Here is a 15,846-nt window from a genome sequence, read left to right on the forward strand (position 1 = left end):
TGCTACAATTCGTACTGATACATTTATGTAGTCGTATGAGGCGCTGTGAACTCAGTAAGGCGCAGTCGCGCCCTCAATCTTTTTGTGCGTGAACGCCTTCTTCCCCGCGCCATAGTCGCCGACTACATCTCCCTTCCCCTTCAGCACGTACTTGTACGTTACGAGCCCTTCCAGCCCGACCGGGCCCCTCGCGTGCATCTTCCCCGTGCTGATCCCGACCTCCGTCCCGAACCCATACCGAAACCCGTCCGCGAACCGCGAGCTCGCGTTCACGAACACGCCCGCGCTGTCCACGCCCCGGCAGAATGCGCGCGCCGATTCCTGGTCCTCGGTCACGATCACGTCCGTGTGGTGCGACCCGTGCGCGTTGATGTGCGCGATGGCGGCGGGGAGGGAGGGGAGCGCGAGCACGGAGAGCGTGAGCGCGAGGTGCTCGGTGGTGAAGGAGGCGGGGGTGGCGGGGGTGACGTGTGTGGCGAGGTTGGGGGGCGGGGAGCGGAGGGAAGTGAGGGCGGCGAGGGTCAAGGGATCGCATTGGAGGTGGACGTTGGCGGCGAGGAGGGCGTGGGCGACCACGGGCCAGAGGGTTGGTAGGAGGGATTCGTGGACGATGAGCGTCTCGAGGGCGTTGCAGGCGGCGGGGTAGTTTGTCTGAGTGGTACGGTCGGTGTCTGTTCTCAGTGTATAAGAGGAATTGACCTATTCACCTTGGAGTCCAAGACGACCTTGACCGCCTTTTCGGGGTCCGCCGATTCGTCGAGGAACGCGGAGCAGATGCCATCCGCGTGACCCATGACGGGGATGCGAGTGTTGTTCTGGATGTTGCGCACCAGCGCGTTGCTACCGCGCGGAATGACCAGGTCGATGTAGGTATCCAGAGCGAGCAAGGAAGACACTTCCGCCCGCGTCTGTATGGTCTGGATGTACGTCGCCGGTAGTTGTGTTTTGGCGAGACCGGCAGAGATGGCTTGCGCGAGCAACTCGGCGGTCCTGTTGGACTCCTTGCCACCCTTCAGGATAGCAGCGTTTCCTGGGTTTACAGATTGAAGTCGTCAGTGAACAGAGCGTATGGATCACAGGGAAAACTTTAGGTAAATGGTAAATAAGTGAAACGTGGAAGGTTCAGCTTACCTGATTTTATGGCTAATGCGGCGATATTGACTACCACTTCTGGCCGTGCCTCAAAGATGACGAGCAGAACGCCGATAGGGCACGATACGCGGTAGAGATCCAATCCGTCATCGAGTTCGCGAGCATATGAGACATTGCCAGTCGGATCCGGAAGCGAAGCAACATCCGATATACCCTGGAGCATGGAGTCCCATTTATCGCCTTTGCCCAGGTCGAGGCGCTTGAGGAGGGCGTCGGACATGCGCCCTGCGTCAACTTCAGCCTGAGCAGCCTACAGAAGTATGGTTTTTAGTTTGAGTCTGAGAAAATAGGGAAAAAAGTGGATATTTGACCTTTAAATCCTCTTGATTAGCCGTCAGGATGCTTTCCTTCCTAGCCTCAAGCTCGACCTTGATAGCGTCCAAAGCCAGAATGCGCTCGCTGGTAGGCAGCATCTGCGAGGCAGAGAAGGCTGCCTTGGCATCTTTTGCTATGGTTTCTGCGGAGGAGGTCATGATGGTGGACGGAAAGTCGCAAAGTGCTGAGTCACTTCGGGGAGCAAGTCACAGAAATTGAACTTTACCACGTGCTCAGCCGCCGGCAATCAGCGGCTTTGGCCATCGCGGAAGCTTTTCTCTCTCACCACCCCACGACATGTTTATCGACTTATATCGACATATGTTGGGTTCATCGTATACAATATGCTGTTGAAAGACTGGAAGAAAGGCCGTCTTCGGGGAGTGCGTGACCTCGCAAATTGCCGAATCGATTGCGTCACTGGTCTGTAAGTCCTTGTCCGCAAATGGAACGCTGCATATCTTGCTTGCTTCCTACCGCCATCATTACCCCCTGTCCCTGTGTCTCCTGACGGCATGGCTTGGCGAAGTCACGGCAAAACTAACGTCGAGTTGATCTCGAACATGGCACGCAATGGAATTATCGAGGCCGACCGCGTCATCAATGTTAGTAGGCTGCTTGAGTATGGTTGTGGAGGCGGGACGCACACAAGTCCTGATGTTCTCATTCAGGCGATGAAGAAAGTGGATCGCGCAAATTATGTCTTGGATAAGAGTAAGGCTTACGAAGACAGGCCTCAGTGCGCTTCGCCGCCTCATGCCTGGTTAACATGCTAATGCCGTCGCGCGGTAGGTCCATCAGGTACGATGCAACAATCAGCGCGCCCCATATGGTAAGAAAGTTGTCATTCGCTTCGGCTTGCATTGCTGACCGCCTGACCCACAGCACGCATACGCATCGGAGCACCTCTTGCCATACATCAAGCCCGGCGCGCGCATTCTCGACGTCGGTAGCGGCTCTGGCTATCTGACCGCTGTTCTGTACCACCTCGCAAGCGAGGATCCATCTCGACCCGGGAAGGTCGTCGGCATCGAGCACGTACCCGAGCTCGTCCAGTTCTCTATAGAAAACCTGAAGAAGGACGGGCTCGGAGACGCTTTGGAGAGCAAGGCTATCGAGATGATCGCGGGGGATGGCAGACAGGGTAAAATATATTCTGCGCTCGTGAAAAAGTCGAGTCCTGAACGTATGCAGGCTACGCAGCAGGCGGGCCGTACAACGCTATCCATGTCGGCGCGGCAGCACCCGAGCTTCCACAGCCGCTGGTCGATCAGCTTGCCTCGCCTGGGCGCATGTTCATCCCGGTGGGCGTGGACGCGCAGTACATCATGCACGTCGACAAGGATGAGAATGGAAAGGTCACACAGAGCCAAGTCATGCCAGTGCAGGTACAAGCTCTTATCATTTTTTCTTCATCAACGAGGACGCTGACGAAATGTAGTACGTGCCGCTGACAGGGCGCCCGGCAGCTTCGCCATGAAGGTAGTTAACGAGTGTGGGCAAAGAGCCTGATCATATTTTGTTAGCCGACGACGCGACGATGCAAAGCAAGATCGACCCTGTACCAATAATTACAGCCAACGTATCCAAACCTCTATAGTACAGACCGCCCGTCCTGAGGCGGTCGTAGGGAACTGCTTGACGACCTCTACATGCTATGCATCGGGATATTCTTGTTATCCTGCGCGCGCATCAGCATCGACGGAGACCAGGTGACGAAAGACGTACTCACCGCATAACCATCCCTGCCCAAGTTGTTGCTCTCAAGGTCGAGGTCGTAGCGCGCGATGACGTCGGTGTCGACCTTGACCGCCGGCTGCGTGCGCCCGGATCCGCCGATAGTGGGCGTCTCCATGCTAGTACCGTACTTGATGGTGTCCTTGCGGAAGCTCTGGCGCGCGTTGAGCACGAAGAGCATGACGTTCCCGTATAGCGGCGGAAGCGAGTACTCCCTGTGATGCCTCGCGTCAGCCGAAGGTGATTTCGGGATCGGCGGGAAAGGGAAGACGGAACGCACCAGACGAGGTAGGTCGTGTTCTCCTTCTGCATGGTCTCGTAGCAGACGAGCAGGAGGACCATGAAGACGGCGGTGACCGTGCCAGTCTCAATGGACTGGAAGATGAGCCGCTTGATGGTGTCCCGCGTCGAGCGAAAGACCGTGCGCTGCCGGGTGCGGGCCAGCTGGAGATCTCGGTCAGTCATTATAACCGACATGAATGGCTTCTTTGACTAGCTTACAATGCCAATCATGATGACGGCGATCAGGACGTCGCACGCCACGCTCGATATGGTCCAAATCTATAGGACGATAATCAGGAATGTGGCGGTTAGGAAGAGGCGGATGTACGTACGCGGGTGATGAGCTGGAGGTGCGCGATGTCCAACGCATTCGAGCCGGCGGTGAGGAACTGGCGGGGGTCGGGGTTAGCGCCATGACGAGTATACGGAGAAGCGGAGGTGGCGTTGTTAGCTGGCTTACCTCTATCATCTGGCCCAAGGCGCCAGCGAGAGCAAGGAGGGCGATCTTGGCGGCGGGGTCAGGCGGTAGGCGCGGTTAGGTCAATGGCGCGACTTACGAGAGCGACCACAACAGCGAGGGCTTTGCCGATCAAATCTCGTTGGATAAGGACGATTCGGCTGCGGTGTGTCAGATTTCAGGCCCTACAAATTCATGTTATTCGTACCCTGCGAAGAAGGTCTGCACGAGGAAGGCCGCTGAAGGAAATTTCAGCGAATAGGATATAGGAAAGATGCTGGTCGAACGCACTAAGGCCGGTCGTGAAGGGGAGCATGGACGCCTCCCAAGGAGTTTTCTGCCAGACTACTGGGTTTCCCCATCCCTCGACGAGTACACCCCATGATGCACCCGTTCCAAAGCCCAGGTGCAGACCGCACATACAAGTGACGGCAATGACTGGATTGCGCATCAATAAATTTATCTTTAGAGAAGGAAGTAGACGCACCTAGCCATTTGTACCAAGCGTCTGACGCGGCATGGTCATTGAAGTAGGTATCTAGAACAAAAGTGTGAGCGGGACGCAATCCTGAGAAGCGTAGACGCGACGCGTACTCAGCTGCGCGAGATAGAAGCCATAGAGCAGATACCCGATCTGTACTGCCACCAGCTAATAGGATGGTTGTCAGTGCGCGTACTGCAGCAATCCGAAGGGCCGACATACAAAGGGCCCATTACTAGATAACGGGAGCCGAAGGTCAGCGAATAGTACCCAGAAATATTGTAAGCCGCAGACTTACTAGCCCTTGAACGTCTGCGCGATGGCATCTGGCGAAGGAGGGACTTGCTGAGCTGGGTCGGCCATAGGTGAGGGAGAAGGAGAGAAGCGACCGAGGGTGCCAGCTTCGCCCGCCTGCTCGTTGATATACGGCGCGTGGAGTCAATGGTGAGGCGATGGGGAAGCCCAGGGCGACGGAGTTGAATACTTTGCGTGAGAAGCATCGGGTTTATGAATAGAGGCGCGCCCATCTGCGCCGCGCGCGGGCTGGACGACGGAGCGTGCGCACGGGACCGCATGGTTCCGTGAGGTAAGTGCAGGGTCCATAATGAATTCACCTAAAGGGTCCCCAGTTTGGTAAGTGGGCAATGAGCCTATGGCTCACCCTGCTCAGGCACTTCGAAAGGCGGCCTAAAGCGCAGAAAATATTCGTGGGGCTGGAGAAAAGCGGCGTGAAGGTCAGCTGCTTGCTCGCAGTTGTACACATGGCGACTCTGTATCGACGTCCAGAAATTCTATGCGCAACGGGACGGCGCGTGAAAGCAGGTTGAATCAAGGGGCCTTCGTCATTCAAGACGGCATTCTTCCCCATGGCTTGCTGCGTATACGTGGAGTCCGAACTTGTTCCGCCCGCGTTGTTACAGAGTCCGAAAGGTGGCCTCTGGCTATCGACTGAAAAGACGAGGAGGACAACTTTGCGGGGACCGCGGAAGAACCAGGAAGATTGGTGTAAGTCGAAGATGAAGATGGGATGAGCTGGCGAGCTTACAACACGCCGAGATGGCGAATTTTCTCGCGGGATTCGGCCGCGCCCGGCGGTCATTCGCGCAGTCCCGACTCGGAGGTTCGTCAAGGTTCGTCTTCGCAGTCATCGTCTCTCTCTGCGCGACATTTTCTTCGACGCAGCTCGCTAGTCAAGCCCCCATGGAATACCGCAGGGCAATCTGCTTGGGTGTCATCATCCACTGACATCTAGATGCGGTTGCCACCTTGGTTGATTGCACTTTGACAATGTGCAGTGCGGCCACCGGGACCTGGTTAGGACACATTTGGTAATCAGAACAGACGGGGAGCGCCCACAGCAAGCCAAATCATATACCCTTCTCTCTGATGTTCTCATGGGTACTCTATTGCGCTTCCCGCCTATACCCTGTTTGTCGGGTACCAGGCCGCCTTCGACAGCACATGTCGGCCGTTCTCGCGATGGGGGCTGACCTCGCTTGCAATTCTCGATTCATAAATTCGTAGAGTCTCGGCGAAGGCGCGTACATCCCTCTCTCACCCATCTCGCCATGTCGGACGGTCGAGAGAATAACCCCGTCATGTTCATACTCCCTTGCCTTGGGGTACTGGTCCCCCTTCCGTTCGTTATCGCGACGCACCCGCCGGCTGCCATCCGCGCCGCCATTTTGGCCGCGCAGGTATGGATGGCCTGGTGGGTAACCGGCACATACACAATCTCCCTTGGCGATCCTATGATGGACTACGCCATCGCTTGCTTCTTGTACTCTCTACCTCTCATGCACTGCCTGCACTTCTACTTCTTCACCGACGCGCTGACGGACGGGACGCGGCACGTATACGATAAGCAAGCCGCCAAAGACATGCCTTTCTGGCAGCGCGTCTGGTGGGCGACTTGTCTCGCGAGTGCCGTACGCGGGGTAGGATGGAATTACGAGGTACGCTCCCACTGCACATTGTATGATGGCCCTGCTGACGATCTTGGGAAGATTGCCAACCTCCCGCCGATCCCAAAGAGCCGATCCCGCAGCGAGTTCTTCGCCGGCGCGCTGCGTGATATGGCCCTCTTCCTCTTCCTCGCCGACCTCGTCGATATCTATGTGACGAGCAACCCGGTCATGTCGACCCGCGCAGCGGAAGGGCTGTCCATCCGCACGCAGGGCTTCGTCTTCCAAAGCTTGACGGCGATCTTCTGGGCGATAAACGTGTGGTCGAATTTCCAGATTGTCTATTGTTTGGCTGCCATGCTCTTTGTGGGCGCCGGGTGGTCGGAGCCGCGGTTCTGGCCTCGTATGTGTGGAAGCTGGGCCGACGCCTACACTGTTCGACGGACGTGGGGGTGCGCCATTTGACCTGATAGCAAGTGCATTCGCTGACCTCGCTTACAACAGACGTGTTTGGCATCAGCTATTCCGTCGCGTGAGTGATCCTTGTCTGCTTGCGCTCGCCAGCTAAGACAGCCTAGTTCGTCTCATGCTTCGGCAAGACCGCCGCACGGTCGTTGGGATATGCGCCCGGGACCTTCGCCTCGCGCTACACCCAGCTCTTTGTCGGCTTCCTTGCCTCGGGCATGATCCACAACTGGGGCGACCGCATGATCGGGCAGACCTTCGGACGCTCGACCGTCTTCTTCCTCGCGCAGGTCATCGCGATTATGCTCGAGGACCACATCATTGCGCTCGCGCGGGAGGCGGGTGTGAAGGAGGGCAAGGCGACGCGCGCGCTGGGGTACGCGTGGACGGTGCTGTGGTTCTCCGTCAGCGTGCCGTTCTTGATGGACGTGATGACGGACGCGGGGAGGCCGAGGAGCGCTGCGCTGCCGAGCTCGCCGATTAAGACGCTCTGGTGGGCAGCGGGGCTGGAGGGCTCAATCTCAATTCCGTGGCCGGAGGCGGGGAATGCTACGGTGGTGTATTGAGTTGGCAGGTTTGTAAATGGAATTTCGGAAGTCCGTTCTTAGTCGTCCTTTCTTGCTAGCATTTATTCTTATCTACGAGAAGTAATATCAACGGAGCTGCGCGCCCGCCTCCCTTTGGAGTATCAGTTTGTCCGCGACCGAACACCGGCCTTCTGCATGCGAAGAACGGTACTCCTTCGAAAGAGATGGTATACTCTGGTAGAGAGTGCAAGTCAGCGTGCGTAGTGAATCCGTGTCAATAAAGGACTCTACATAAGCCGTGAAAGATCAGTGCCTCTATGTTGCGCTCCCCTTCGGGCATGCGAAGTTGAACACGCAGCACGTGACTTATCCGTGAGATACACGTGATGACCGCGCTCATGAAGTTCGACTTCACCGCGGCACGGCGTGGTACGCCGATGCGGCCTTGAAGCGTGGCTAAACCAGCAAGAGTGAGCTTCTTGGTACTGTAGATGCCAGTTTCTATGACGAGTCGGCCCCTAATGTGCCGAGACATACCAACACAAAGGCAGATAATCCTCAACGTAAAAATCAATGTGTTGCAATCGATGCGAACGGGTGTAAGGAGTGTAAGATGTAGCGAGATGCATGCGATACGGAAGGAGTAGAGTGTGCGAGGTCATTCTCTGGTAGAGAGCTGGGGTGATTACAGGTGAAGGTAGACATTACTAGGTGCGATAGGCTCGCGAATCGTATCGTAGCTGGGCGTTGTTGTTTGGAAAGTTTCATGAAAAATCGTAGTTGCGAGAAATTTGTAACCTGAGAAAGCAGTTTCGAAGGGTAGTCCGAGGGTCAGACGGCTCGAGCTCGTCCCGCGGCTCGGCGTCGATCTCCGCCCTTCGAGCGGGTCCAGTTCGTACTCCTCCTTGCCTTTAGTGCGCTCTTGACGGAAAAGTTGCATGATTCCACCACTCTTCGTCGCACGGATTATAATCAGCTCGCCCCTCCTCGGGCAGCAGCATCTTGTCGAGCAGCAGCTCGGGAGCAGACGTCGAAGGTTCCGATGGGGGTCATGCTCGAAGATCCCGAGGCAGCGTTCCCTGTCGAACTCGGCTGCATCGTCTCGAGGGAGAATATCGAGCTTGGCAACTCTGATATGGACATGAGCGGATCACAAAGAGCGTTGACCCACCATTCGTCGAGAGGGTGAACCGACGAGCCGTCGTCCGGGAGAGTCGGCTGCTCGCCGTCGACGGTGGCATCGAGAGCCCGGGGCGGTGCAGACGGAACGGGCGCGGAATGCGAAGACGGGGCGCATTCCGCGGGAAGAGCGAGCGACATGTCGCCAAGGTCGATGGGGTGGGTTTCCCAGGGGGTGATGAAGGAATCGATAGGCGGAGGGGCTGGAGTATCGTGTACGAGCGGAGGTGCTGGTGGTTGGGAGGGATTTTCCGACGACGGGGGCGCAGTTGGAAAGCCGGTTGGCGGCTCGGTGGGGACAAGAGGCTCGAATTGCCCCCAGTCGAGTTCGGGCCAGGAGGCAACATCGCTGATGGTGTCGACGAGCGCCTCGGGCGGTGCGAGCGGCGTCAAATCCGCGAAATACGGACACTCTTGCAAGGGAGTCGAAGACTCGGGCAGAGAGGACGGCGGGGCAGGCATGGCAGCAGTTGGCGCGCCGCCATTATCGGGTAGCTCCCCGAGCCCCGCGTCCTGTGACCCCTCCCTCGAGCGTGACTGCGCCACGACCTGCCAGGCAAGCGGTATGTCTTGAAATTCCACTGGTTCTCCATCAGACTCAACTGAAGCCTCGCGCGAGTCGGCCAGCATGTCGACCTCTGTCCTTCGCGATTTGAGTTTGGCTTGGCGCTCGCCCGCCCCGATCGACCTCTCGCGCCGCTTGCCCAAAGTGATTTTGGGCACTGCAGAAGACGAGTCACCTTGTGAGGTCGCTCCGTTGCCTGCTCCCTCCCCTTGAGTCACCGCATGCGATGCGGACTTTGCATCGGACGCATGTTGTAAACGTTCGTGCAGCTTGAGAAGGGCGCTGCTGTACACGACGGTATCGCAACCCGGGCGCGGACACGTCCAGCTTTCTTCGTGCGTACTAAATAATGCATTCGTGAGGATGTGCATGCATTGACGACGAAGGACGACAAAGAGTCTCACTGGTTGGCGTTGATGTGGTTTTTCAACGGTCCCAAGGACTTGTACTGAAGAGCGCATATCGGGCATTCATATTTCTGACTTGATCAACTTAGTATCACCTCATCGTGTAGAAACCAGACACTCACTATTCTGCCCGCGTCTCAGGATGACTGAAGTGCTGCCGCACGTGCTCGGTTCGGTCCTCTACCGGTTTACCGTCGCATTTAGGATGAAAACATGCATTATTGCGAAAGACCACTAAGCCATCATTCCAGGGCCTGAGATCGTACACCTCTAGTTCCAGATCAATGTGCGCGGGCTTGAGCATGACCTCGTCCTTCAGCTCTTGTGGCCATTTGTCATATGGGAGTCTGCGCTTATCCAGGCTTGTCTGTGGCCAGTCGAGTCAATACAGATGACAGTAAGTGTGTTAAGCTTACTACATCAACTCACCTTCTTGATTCGTTTTGCGACGCTTTCGTTACTTTCGTTCACTATAATTGACATGTCGATAGCGTGAAAGGGAAGGGAGAAGAAGGGTGGTCGTTGGAGAAAAGGAAAAGTGGTAAGTGAGGGCTCTGGGTTGCGAAAGACGCCCGCGCACGGCTCTCTATATACCTCCTTGATCGATGCCTTTGTGCCCGGATTGGGAGGTCCGGTTTGAAACGTTATGCTTGCCGTCGCGTGCCTTGGCGCCTCTTGCATGGTTCTTTCGCTGCACCTGCTACGCGTGGTCCGATTACTGGGCTTCGCAGATACCAGTCCCTCTTTCCTGCGACTCTGTCGATAACTTCTGGTCTTGTGCTCATGTAGACGCAGCGATGTGTATATGATGGTGGTTCGGGACGACGTTCAAACTTAATGTGTGACTGGCGAGCAGTCACGGCCGTAATTCGGCAAATGCCGAAGTCGCGGGATCTTCCTCGTTTGGATTTTTGGTGCACATTGTACGGAAAGGATGATCTGCCTATTCTTCGGAAAAGAGAGAGAAAGTGAGCACCTAAGTGTATTAAGAAGACATATATCGTATTATAGGAAAGTAAGTTAAAAAACTGTGAGATGTGCCTAAGGTCGCAACTCGTGTCGTCGGTGTCATGAAGTCATAAGGCAATGGAAGGATCGTGGATGCGAAGAAAATCGCAAAGGAAGGAGTAGTCAATGGTTAGTCCGACTCAGCGTAGTCGAGCTCGTCCTCCCATATGGGCACGGAGGACGGAAGCTCGCCCTCATTCTGCGAGTGTTCTTTCAGGATATCCTCGCCTTCCTCCCCCACGGCCAGATCTTCCTGCCCCTCCATCTCACCTGCATCGTACCCCGGCTCCTCCCGCCACGCATTCAGAATCGACCCTTCCTCGGGCTCGCGCTTCACTGTCGCATCGTAGGATTCGACCGACGGTCCCTCGACTTGCGCACCGCTACGCCTTCCGGTGGACTCGTCGTACCCGTTGGCCTCCCCTCGTCTTGGCGCGTTTCGGGCTAGGTATGCCCCGACTTCGTAGAAATCGAACGGGTTCTGCTCGAAGGCGGCGAGCCGATCCGCCCTGGCGAACTCCGTCGTACTGTCTTCGAAGGCGGGCGGCGCGCGAGACGGCTCCGAACCAGGCATGAGCACCAAGCTGGAGGACGCTGCCAACGGGAAAGCAATCGTCTCGTCGAGAAGGGGTGTTTGGTCGCGAGGAACCGTCGGACCAGGACGGGCGGAGACTAGCGAGCCGCGACCCTGGGAGGGAACTGAACCGCGATGCGGGGCGTCGCGAGAACCACGGCGCGGAATCGTGAGAGAGCCACGACGACGGGATTTCAGCGATCCTCGTTGTGGAGGAGCTGACGGCTGTCGAGGAAGGGCTGGAGGCTGACGCGGGCCCGGCGCCATCTGCGGCGCATGTCGGATGGGCATGTTATATCGAAAGGGTTGGTCAGGCCCTACGTTGAATCCGGGCGGGATCCTTTTCCGACCGTGATACGACGCTCGATCAGAGTAAGGAGGAGGGGGAGGCGGTTCGTGAGACTGCAGCGCTCTCGGTAGAGGGGGCGGCGGTCCGAGCGGGGGAATAGGTGGTCCGAAGGGAGGGAGAGATGATCTAGGCAGAGGGGTACGCGCACTATTCGAACGAGGAGGAGCATCCGGAGGAGGTGGTGGTGCACCGGAAGGAGGCGGAGGTGCCCAGGGAGAAAGAGGGGAGAGCCGTCCGGCGAGCTCTCGAGGGAGTCCAGCTGTGTCCGGTTGCGACATTCGGCGCGGAATTGGCCGGATGGGACGTGCGTTGACTGGCGTCCTGCGCGAGTCGAGAGGGGCCTCTTGTGGATTGCATGGGACGACCCGCGGCCCGCGCGAGTCGACTGCTATTCCTCGTAAGTCGGCTGAAGGTCTGCGTGAGCCACCTCGGGCGAGACGCGAGCTGTCCGACCCTGATTGGGCAGTCTCTCGCTATTGCCCAACCTGTTAGCATGCATGGTCTCCGCGAGCGCCACATCTACCAACTGACCAAGGGAGGGATGGCCTTCTCTCTAAGACTTGCATTGGTTTTGGTCATGTTGTGCAGAGACGTGAGAAGGCAGGAAGGAGGATAGTTGTCAAGAAGAAAGAAAGGAGAGAGATAGAGGGGGAGTTCTGGTATTAGTGAGACGCCCGCCTGCGGCTCTCTATATACCTGCGCGATGCCTTTGTGCCAGAATTGGGAAGTAAGGTCGCCCTGATGAAACATTGTGCACAGACCCGCCGTGCCTTCGGCGAGCGTCTTGCATGGTTCTCTGATGCATCCGGGCCTGCCGTGTGTCGGTCGGGTACTGGAGCATTACCGAAGGCAGTATCTCTTTCGCTTGCGCTGCAATTTTTTCTGCTCTCATCATCTGGGCAAAGTCCGATGATGGTTTGGAACAACGAGGATGGACTGTCCTAGGAGTCACGCTCACGAATCATTCGGCGATTGCCGAAATTCAACGACAGGCTCTTCCTCCTCTTCCTGAACCACCATCTGCAACAACTCGTTGCCTTCGTGATCAATATAGCCAGAAAAGTGAAAGAGGACGTAGGGGCTCGTGGGTGTCACGATGCAAAGCTAAGACAATAGAAGCAAGCGAGCCCAAATAACGCGTCGCGTGGTTCGCGTCAGTCGTCTTCGACTGGTACGATTTGTCCGTACAAAGCCCGTCATCTTCTAGAGATATCCAGCTCTGCGGCTCAATATATCGTCTGCTCTCATACAGAGAAAACGACTACAGCTCGGCCAATCGTGTACTATTTGGCACAACGATACACGGGACTTGTCGTCGGGCGCGCGAGTTGCCATGAGTCCAGCGTCGAGCACAGGTACGTGGTTGCACATAGCTCCGTGACCCAAGCTCACACCTCCGTAGCTACGATGGACACACCGTATCGCGTATCATTATGCTCAACGTGCGACAGGGCAATAACACGCGACCCGGCTTTCTCGCCGAAGACTCAGAAGCCGAACCTCAACTCAAGCCTCGCTCCCTCCTCTCCAGGACTCTCTCCCTCCCAAATACTTGGGCAAGCAGAGCTACAGGCACGAGAATTTAAGAAAGAGCTGCTCCAACTCAAAATCACCAAGTTGAAGCTGAAGCAGCAACAACGAGCTCTTGTCGCCTTCATAGATCAACAACGAGGCCGTGTATCGCCTATACGTCGTCTTTCGGATGAGCTTCTGGTGATGATCCTGCTCGATGTCTGCCGAGGTTTTGACTTCCGCTTTCCTATCCGCGAAACACCCCCGAATCTTGCGGTCTCGCAGGTCTGCCGCAGATGGCGGTCTCTCGTCCGGGGCCACGACAAGTTCTGGTGCTACATGATCGTGGTCGACGTTCTTGGCGTGCTCGAGTCTACATCCATCGACGTCGGAGAGGATGACGACGAGCGCCGCATAGTTGTGGAATATGACGAGCGCGACGTGGTCGCGTATGAGAAGTTACTCCTCCTCGAAGTGACTCGCACTTGGTCGCACTTGGTCTGCTTTGACCTTCTCCTTAGGGAGGAGCACCTCAAGAGCTTTGGCGGTGTGATAGCAATCCTTGCGCGCGAGTACAATCGCTGGCACTGTTGCACACTGTCCCCGGACGCTCTGAGGGCCTTCGATGGGCACTTCCTCGGCATAAATGAGAGTCGAAAACCCGCGCGCCTGGAGAAGGTCACCATCATGGCAGACGACCCGCCAGAATTCCCACTGGACGGGATCACCATGTTCAAGAACGCGCCTGTCCTAAATGGATGGCGGCAGCTTGTCGATAACATGAACTCGATACCGGCCCTACCCTGTTGGCACCTCACCCACCTGGCGACCGAGTCCTCCTGGATCACCCTCGCTCACGCGCGGACGCTGCTCACGGCGTGCCCCGCGCTCGTCGAGCTGAATGTATCGCTCACGGTCCCCGAGGGCACCCCGTTCCCCGAGCGGACGCCCATATCCCTGCCCCGGCTTCGCAACCTTGAGCTCAAGGCGGACAACCTCTACATCATCTACTACATGTTCTGGGTCCTCACCGCGCCGCGGCTCGGCAGCCTGCGGCTGCATATGGGCCATCTGGAGGACTATCGGGTGTGGCTTTGGCCGCTTGATATCTTGGATAGGTTCCTCGAGCGATCGGGGTGTACAATTAGGAACTTCGCGCTGGTTGATATGCCGATTGTGGCATTCAACGGGTCGGGGACGTATCAGGTGTTGGAGAGGTTCTCGAAGTTGAAAACGCTGGAGGCCAATGAGATTGGGCCTGGTCGTCCGGAGGATGTGCTGAAGGAGGTCGCGGTGCAGCGACGCACGGCGACGGACTATAGGGGCGCTGGGGAATGGATCTGCCTCCCAATGCCGATGGGACCACGACAGTGAGGGTGTCGAATGTGCGGCGAGCGCAACCGGTGAGTTATCTTCGTCGGCTCACTCTACCAGACCGGATAGGGCTGCCTTTCCCCTCGCTACCTACGCACCTTTCGCCTTTCGTTCTACTGCTTCAGACCTCAACGATTTTCGTTCTGCATTACGCTTGCCTGTTATAATATATTTCACCTCGCCTATGACTTCGTATTCTTCACCACACTCAATACAGTCGGGCGCTCTGCATGGAAACAATGGGGAACCCGCGGTACCACTATACAGGCTCGAGACCTAAGGTATGTCTTGATCTGTTGCACCATCGGGGTGGTGCACATCCTCAAGCGCAGGCCTTCGCACATATTGCCCACCTTTCCCTCGACGTTGCCCAGTCATCCGCTTCTTCGCCAGCCGGTAGAGATGGTACACTTTCGTGTGCTCGGTCGGGAACTTGTCGTGCATGCGGCGATTCCCATGACTACCAAGTGGGTTTGACAGAAGACGCTGCCTGCGATGCGCTCGCGGCGAGGGGAGGAAGCCATAGCGAAAGCAATCGGCAGCTATCGTGGCGGAGCGTCGCGAACAGTCTGCACATGCACGAGCGCGGCTTCCAGCTTGACCACGCCCGCGTGCACCGTGCGCGTCCTGGTATCCATCAACGCGCTCGCCGTCTCCTCTTTCACTTTGCTCCCCGGTCCGAGCAGGATGCTATGTATCCGCGGGCAGAAGACCTCCTGCGCATCATCCCGGATGATCAGCCGCTCGATAAGCGCGTCCATCGACATCGCGTCGTCGCATAGGAGGCCTAGGTGGAAGATCTCGAGCGTCGCGGATATGGGCTCCAACACGCGCACGAGCGTCTCCGCGTCGTCGACGGGCGTGCAGAGGTGCAGGCGGCGCAGGGCGCAGCGCGAGCGTGCGAAGAAGGATATGGTCGTCTCGGGCGGGATGCGGTGGCCGCAGATGATGGTAAGGTCGATGAGCTGCGGAAGCGTGACCGCGTCGAAGAGCGCGTCGGCGTCAAGGGCGATGGAGTAGACGGAGAGGAGTTTGAGCGTGGTGTGCGTGACGGATGGTAGTGATAGAGGAGCATCTGCGACTGCGATGCGAATCATGAGGCTATCGAGTGCTGGTGCTGCTTCGAGGAGGCGGAGGCAGTCGATAACCGGTAGCGCGACGTTATGCACGTCCAGTATCCGGATGCCTGCGAAGGGTAACGACCCTGGAGGCAGATGCTCACTGAGGTCAGCCTCCAGCCCGAGACGCTCGATGTTTGGTGCGCTATCGAGGATGCGGCGGAGATGCGGCCACGCTGTGAGAAGAGTTCCGGGGATGGTGATGTAGAGCGACTGAAGCTTATCCAAAGCGTCGTATGGTATTTCGTCGAGGACATCCATGGGTAAGAACATCCTTAGTCGCAGCTCTAGTCTTTCCCATTGTGTATGAAAGGGTAGGACGGCGCGGAACGCCTTCTCCGAATTTTGCCAGCCTTCTACGCCTGGTTTCTCAGGTAGCGAAAGGCGAATTCGTAACGGCCGATTCCGCGCGCGGCCCAGCCAAGCAGCGATGACTTCGG

The 15,846-nt window shown here is 57.1% G+C and overlaps 8 protein-coding genes across 8 annotated transcripts; 3 read left to right on the forward strand and 5 right to left on the reverse strand.

Moving 5' to 3' along the window:
* Positions 1 to 51: 51 nt before the first annotated feature.
* SCHCODRAFT_02665190 (gamma-glutamyl phosphate reductase) lies at positions 52 to 1,625 on the reverse strand (the record flags this gene model as incomplete). Its single annotated transcript, XM_003033094.1, has 4 exons — positions 52 to 651; positions 708 to 1,030; positions 1,132 to 1,402; positions 1,464 to 1,625. 4 exons carry the CDS (start codon positions 1,623 to 1,625, stop codon positions 52 to 54), a joined length of 1,356 nt encoding a protein of 451 aa, XP_003033140.1.
* A 305-nt stretch (positions 1,626 to 1,930) lies between these two features.
* Positions 1,931 to 2,991, forward strand: SCHCODRAFT_02617640 (protein-L-isoaspartate O-methyltransferase). Its single transcript, XM_003032482.2, has 6 exons — positions 1,931 to 2,072; positions 2,139 to 2,206; positions 2,260 to 2,299; positions 2,353 to 2,611; positions 2,662 to 2,855; positions 2,909 to 2,991. Exons 1-6 carry the CDS (start codon positions 2,031 to 2,033, stop codon positions 2,945 to 2,947), a joined length of 642 nt encoding a protein of 213 aa, XP_003032528.2. The 5' UTR covers positions 1,931 to 2,030; the 3' UTR covers positions 2,948 to 2,991.
* A 40-nt stretch (positions 2,992 to 3,031) lies between these two features.
* On the reverse strand, positions 3,032 to 5,134 carry SCHCODRAFT_02617645 (uncharacterized protein). The gene is made up of 14 exons (XM_003033095.2): positions 5,086 to 5,134; positions 4,723 to 5,038; positions 4,647 to 4,659; positions 4,538 to 4,592; positions 4,431 to 4,481; positions 4,235 to 4,381; positions 4,152 to 4,182; positions 4,044 to 4,104; positions 3,947 to 3,991; positions 3,819 to 3,875; positions 3,706 to 3,765; positions 3,485 to 3,648; positions 3,200 to 3,419; positions 3,032 to 3,148 (listed from the first exon to the last, which is right to left on the reverse strand). Exons 2-14 carry the CDS (start codon positions 4,785 to 4,787, stop codon positions 3,116 to 3,118), a joined length of 1,002 nt encoding a protein of 333 aa, XP_003033141.1. The 5' UTR covers positions 4,788 to 5,038; positions 5,086 to 5,134; the 3' UTR covers positions 3,032 to 3,115.
* Positions 5,135 to 5,992: 858 nt separating this feature from the next.
* On the forward strand, positions 5,993 to 7,359 carry SCHCODRAFT_02495445 (uncharacterized protein; the record flags this gene model as incomplete). Its single annotated transcript, XM_003032483.2, has 4 exons — positions 5,993 to 6,379; positions 6,431 to 6,780; positions 6,833 to 6,860; positions 6,907 to 7,359. 4 exons carry the CDS (start codon positions 5,993 to 5,995, stop codon positions 7,357 to 7,359), a joined length of 1,218 nt encoding a protein of 405 aa, XP_003032529.1.
* Positions 7,360 to 8,292: 933 nt separating this feature from the next.
* On the reverse strand, positions 8,293 to 9,954 carry SCHCODRAFT_02497230 (uncharacterized protein; the record flags this gene model as incomplete). The annotated part of the gene is made up of 4 exons (XM_003033096.2): positions 8,293 to 9,406; positions 9,469 to 9,546; positions 9,594 to 9,838; positions 9,901 to 9,954. 4 exons carry the CDS (start codon positions 9,952 to 9,954, stop codon positions 8,293 to 8,295), a joined length of 1,491 nt encoding a protein of 496 aa, XP_003033142.1.
* Positions 9,955 to 10,357: 403 nt separating this feature from the next.
* On the reverse strand, positions 10,358 to 12,318 carry SCHCODRAFT_02746250 (uncharacterized protein). The gene is made up of 2 exons (XM_003033097.2): positions 11,934 to 12,318; positions 10,358 to 11,875 (listed from the first exon to the last, which is right to left on the reverse strand). The coding sequence occupies exons 1-2, from the start codon at positions 12,150 to 12,152 to the stop codon at positions 10,610 to 10,612; spliced, it is 1,485 nt and encodes a 494-aa protein (XP_003033143.1). The 5' UTR covers positions 12,153 to 12,318; the 3' UTR covers positions 10,358 to 10,609.
* Positions 12,319 to 12,612: 294 nt separating this feature from the next.
* Positions 12,613 to 14,417, forward strand: SCHCODRAFT_02534869 (uncharacterized protein). The gene is made up of 2 exons (XM_003032484.3): positions 12,613 to 12,757; positions 12,805 to 14,417. Exons 1-2 carry the CDS (start codon positions 12,736 to 12,738, stop codon positions 14,286 to 14,288), a joined length of 1,506 nt encoding a protein of 501 aa, XP_003032530.2. The 5' UTR covers positions 12,613 to 12,735; the 3' UTR covers positions 14,289 to 14,417.
* A 32-nt stretch (positions 14,418 to 14,449) lies between these two features.
* SCHCODRAFT_02617659 (uncharacterized protein) lies at positions 14,450 to 15,815 on the reverse strand. The gene has a single exon (XM_003033098.3). The coding sequence runs from the start codon at positions 15,665 to 15,667 to the stop codon at positions 14,831 to 14,833; it is 837 nt and encodes a 278-aa protein (XP_003033144.2). The 5' UTR covers positions 15,668 to 15,815; the 3' UTR covers positions 14,450 to 14,830.
* Positions 15,816 to 15,846: the final 31 nt, after the last annotated feature.

Source organism: Schizophyllum commune (genome assembly GCF_000143185.2).
Source record: "Schizophyllum commune H4-8 unplaced genomic scaffold SCHCOscaffold_4, whole genome shotgun sequence".
Classification (NCBI taxonomy): domain Eukaryota; kingdom Fungi; phylum Basidiomycota; class Agaricomycetes; order Agaricales; family Schizophyllaceae; genus Schizophyllum; species Schizophyllum commune.

Bases quoted from the DNA above. Each gene is read 5' to 3' on its own strand.
- SCHCODRAFT_02617640 (XM_003032482.2), top strand. From the start codon at position 2,031: ATGGCACGCAATGGAATTATCGAGGCCGACCGCGTCATCAAT. The intron at 2,207-2,259 runs GTGCGCTTCGCC...GTCGCGCGGTAG, and splicing joins GCTTACGAAGACAGGCCTCA to GTCCATCAGGTACGATGCAA. The intron at 2,612-2,661 runs GTAAAATATATT...GAACGTATGCAG, and splicing joins CGCGGGGGATGGCAGACAGG to GCTACGCAGCAGGCGGGCCG.
- SCHCODRAFT_02617645 (XM_003033095.2), bottom strand. From the start codon at position 4,787: ATGGCCGACCCAGCTCAGCAAGTCCCTCCTTCGCCAGATGCCATCGCG. The intron at 4,482-4,537 runs GTACGCGTCGCG...CTTTTGTTCTAG, and splicing joins CTTCTATCTCGCGCAGCTGA to ATACCTACTTCAATGACCAT. The intron at 3,992-4,043 runs GTAAGTCGCGCC...CCCGCCGCCAAG, and splicing joins TCGCTGTTGTGGTCGCTCTC to ATCGCCCTCCTTGCTCTCGC.
- SCHCODRAFT_02746250 (XM_003033097.2), bottom strand. From the start codon at position 12,152: ATGTTTCATCAGGGCGACCTTACTTCCCAATTCTGGCACAAAGGCATC. The intron at 11,876-11,933 runs GTCAGTTGGTAG...GTTGGGCAATAG, and splicing joins AGAAGGCCATCCCTCCCTTG to CGAGAGACTGCCCAATCAGG.
- SCHCODRAFT_02534869 (XM_003032484.3), top strand. From the start codon at position 12,736: ATGAGTCCAGCGTCGAGCACAG. The intron at 12,758-12,804 runs GTACGTGGTTGC...ACACCTCCGTAG, and splicing joins GAGTCCAGCGTCGAGCACAG to CTACGATGGACACACCGTAT.
- SCHCODRAFT_02617659 (XM_003033098.3), bottom strand. From the start codon at position 15,667: ATGGATGTCCTCGACGAAATACCATACGACGCTTTGGATAAGCTTCAG.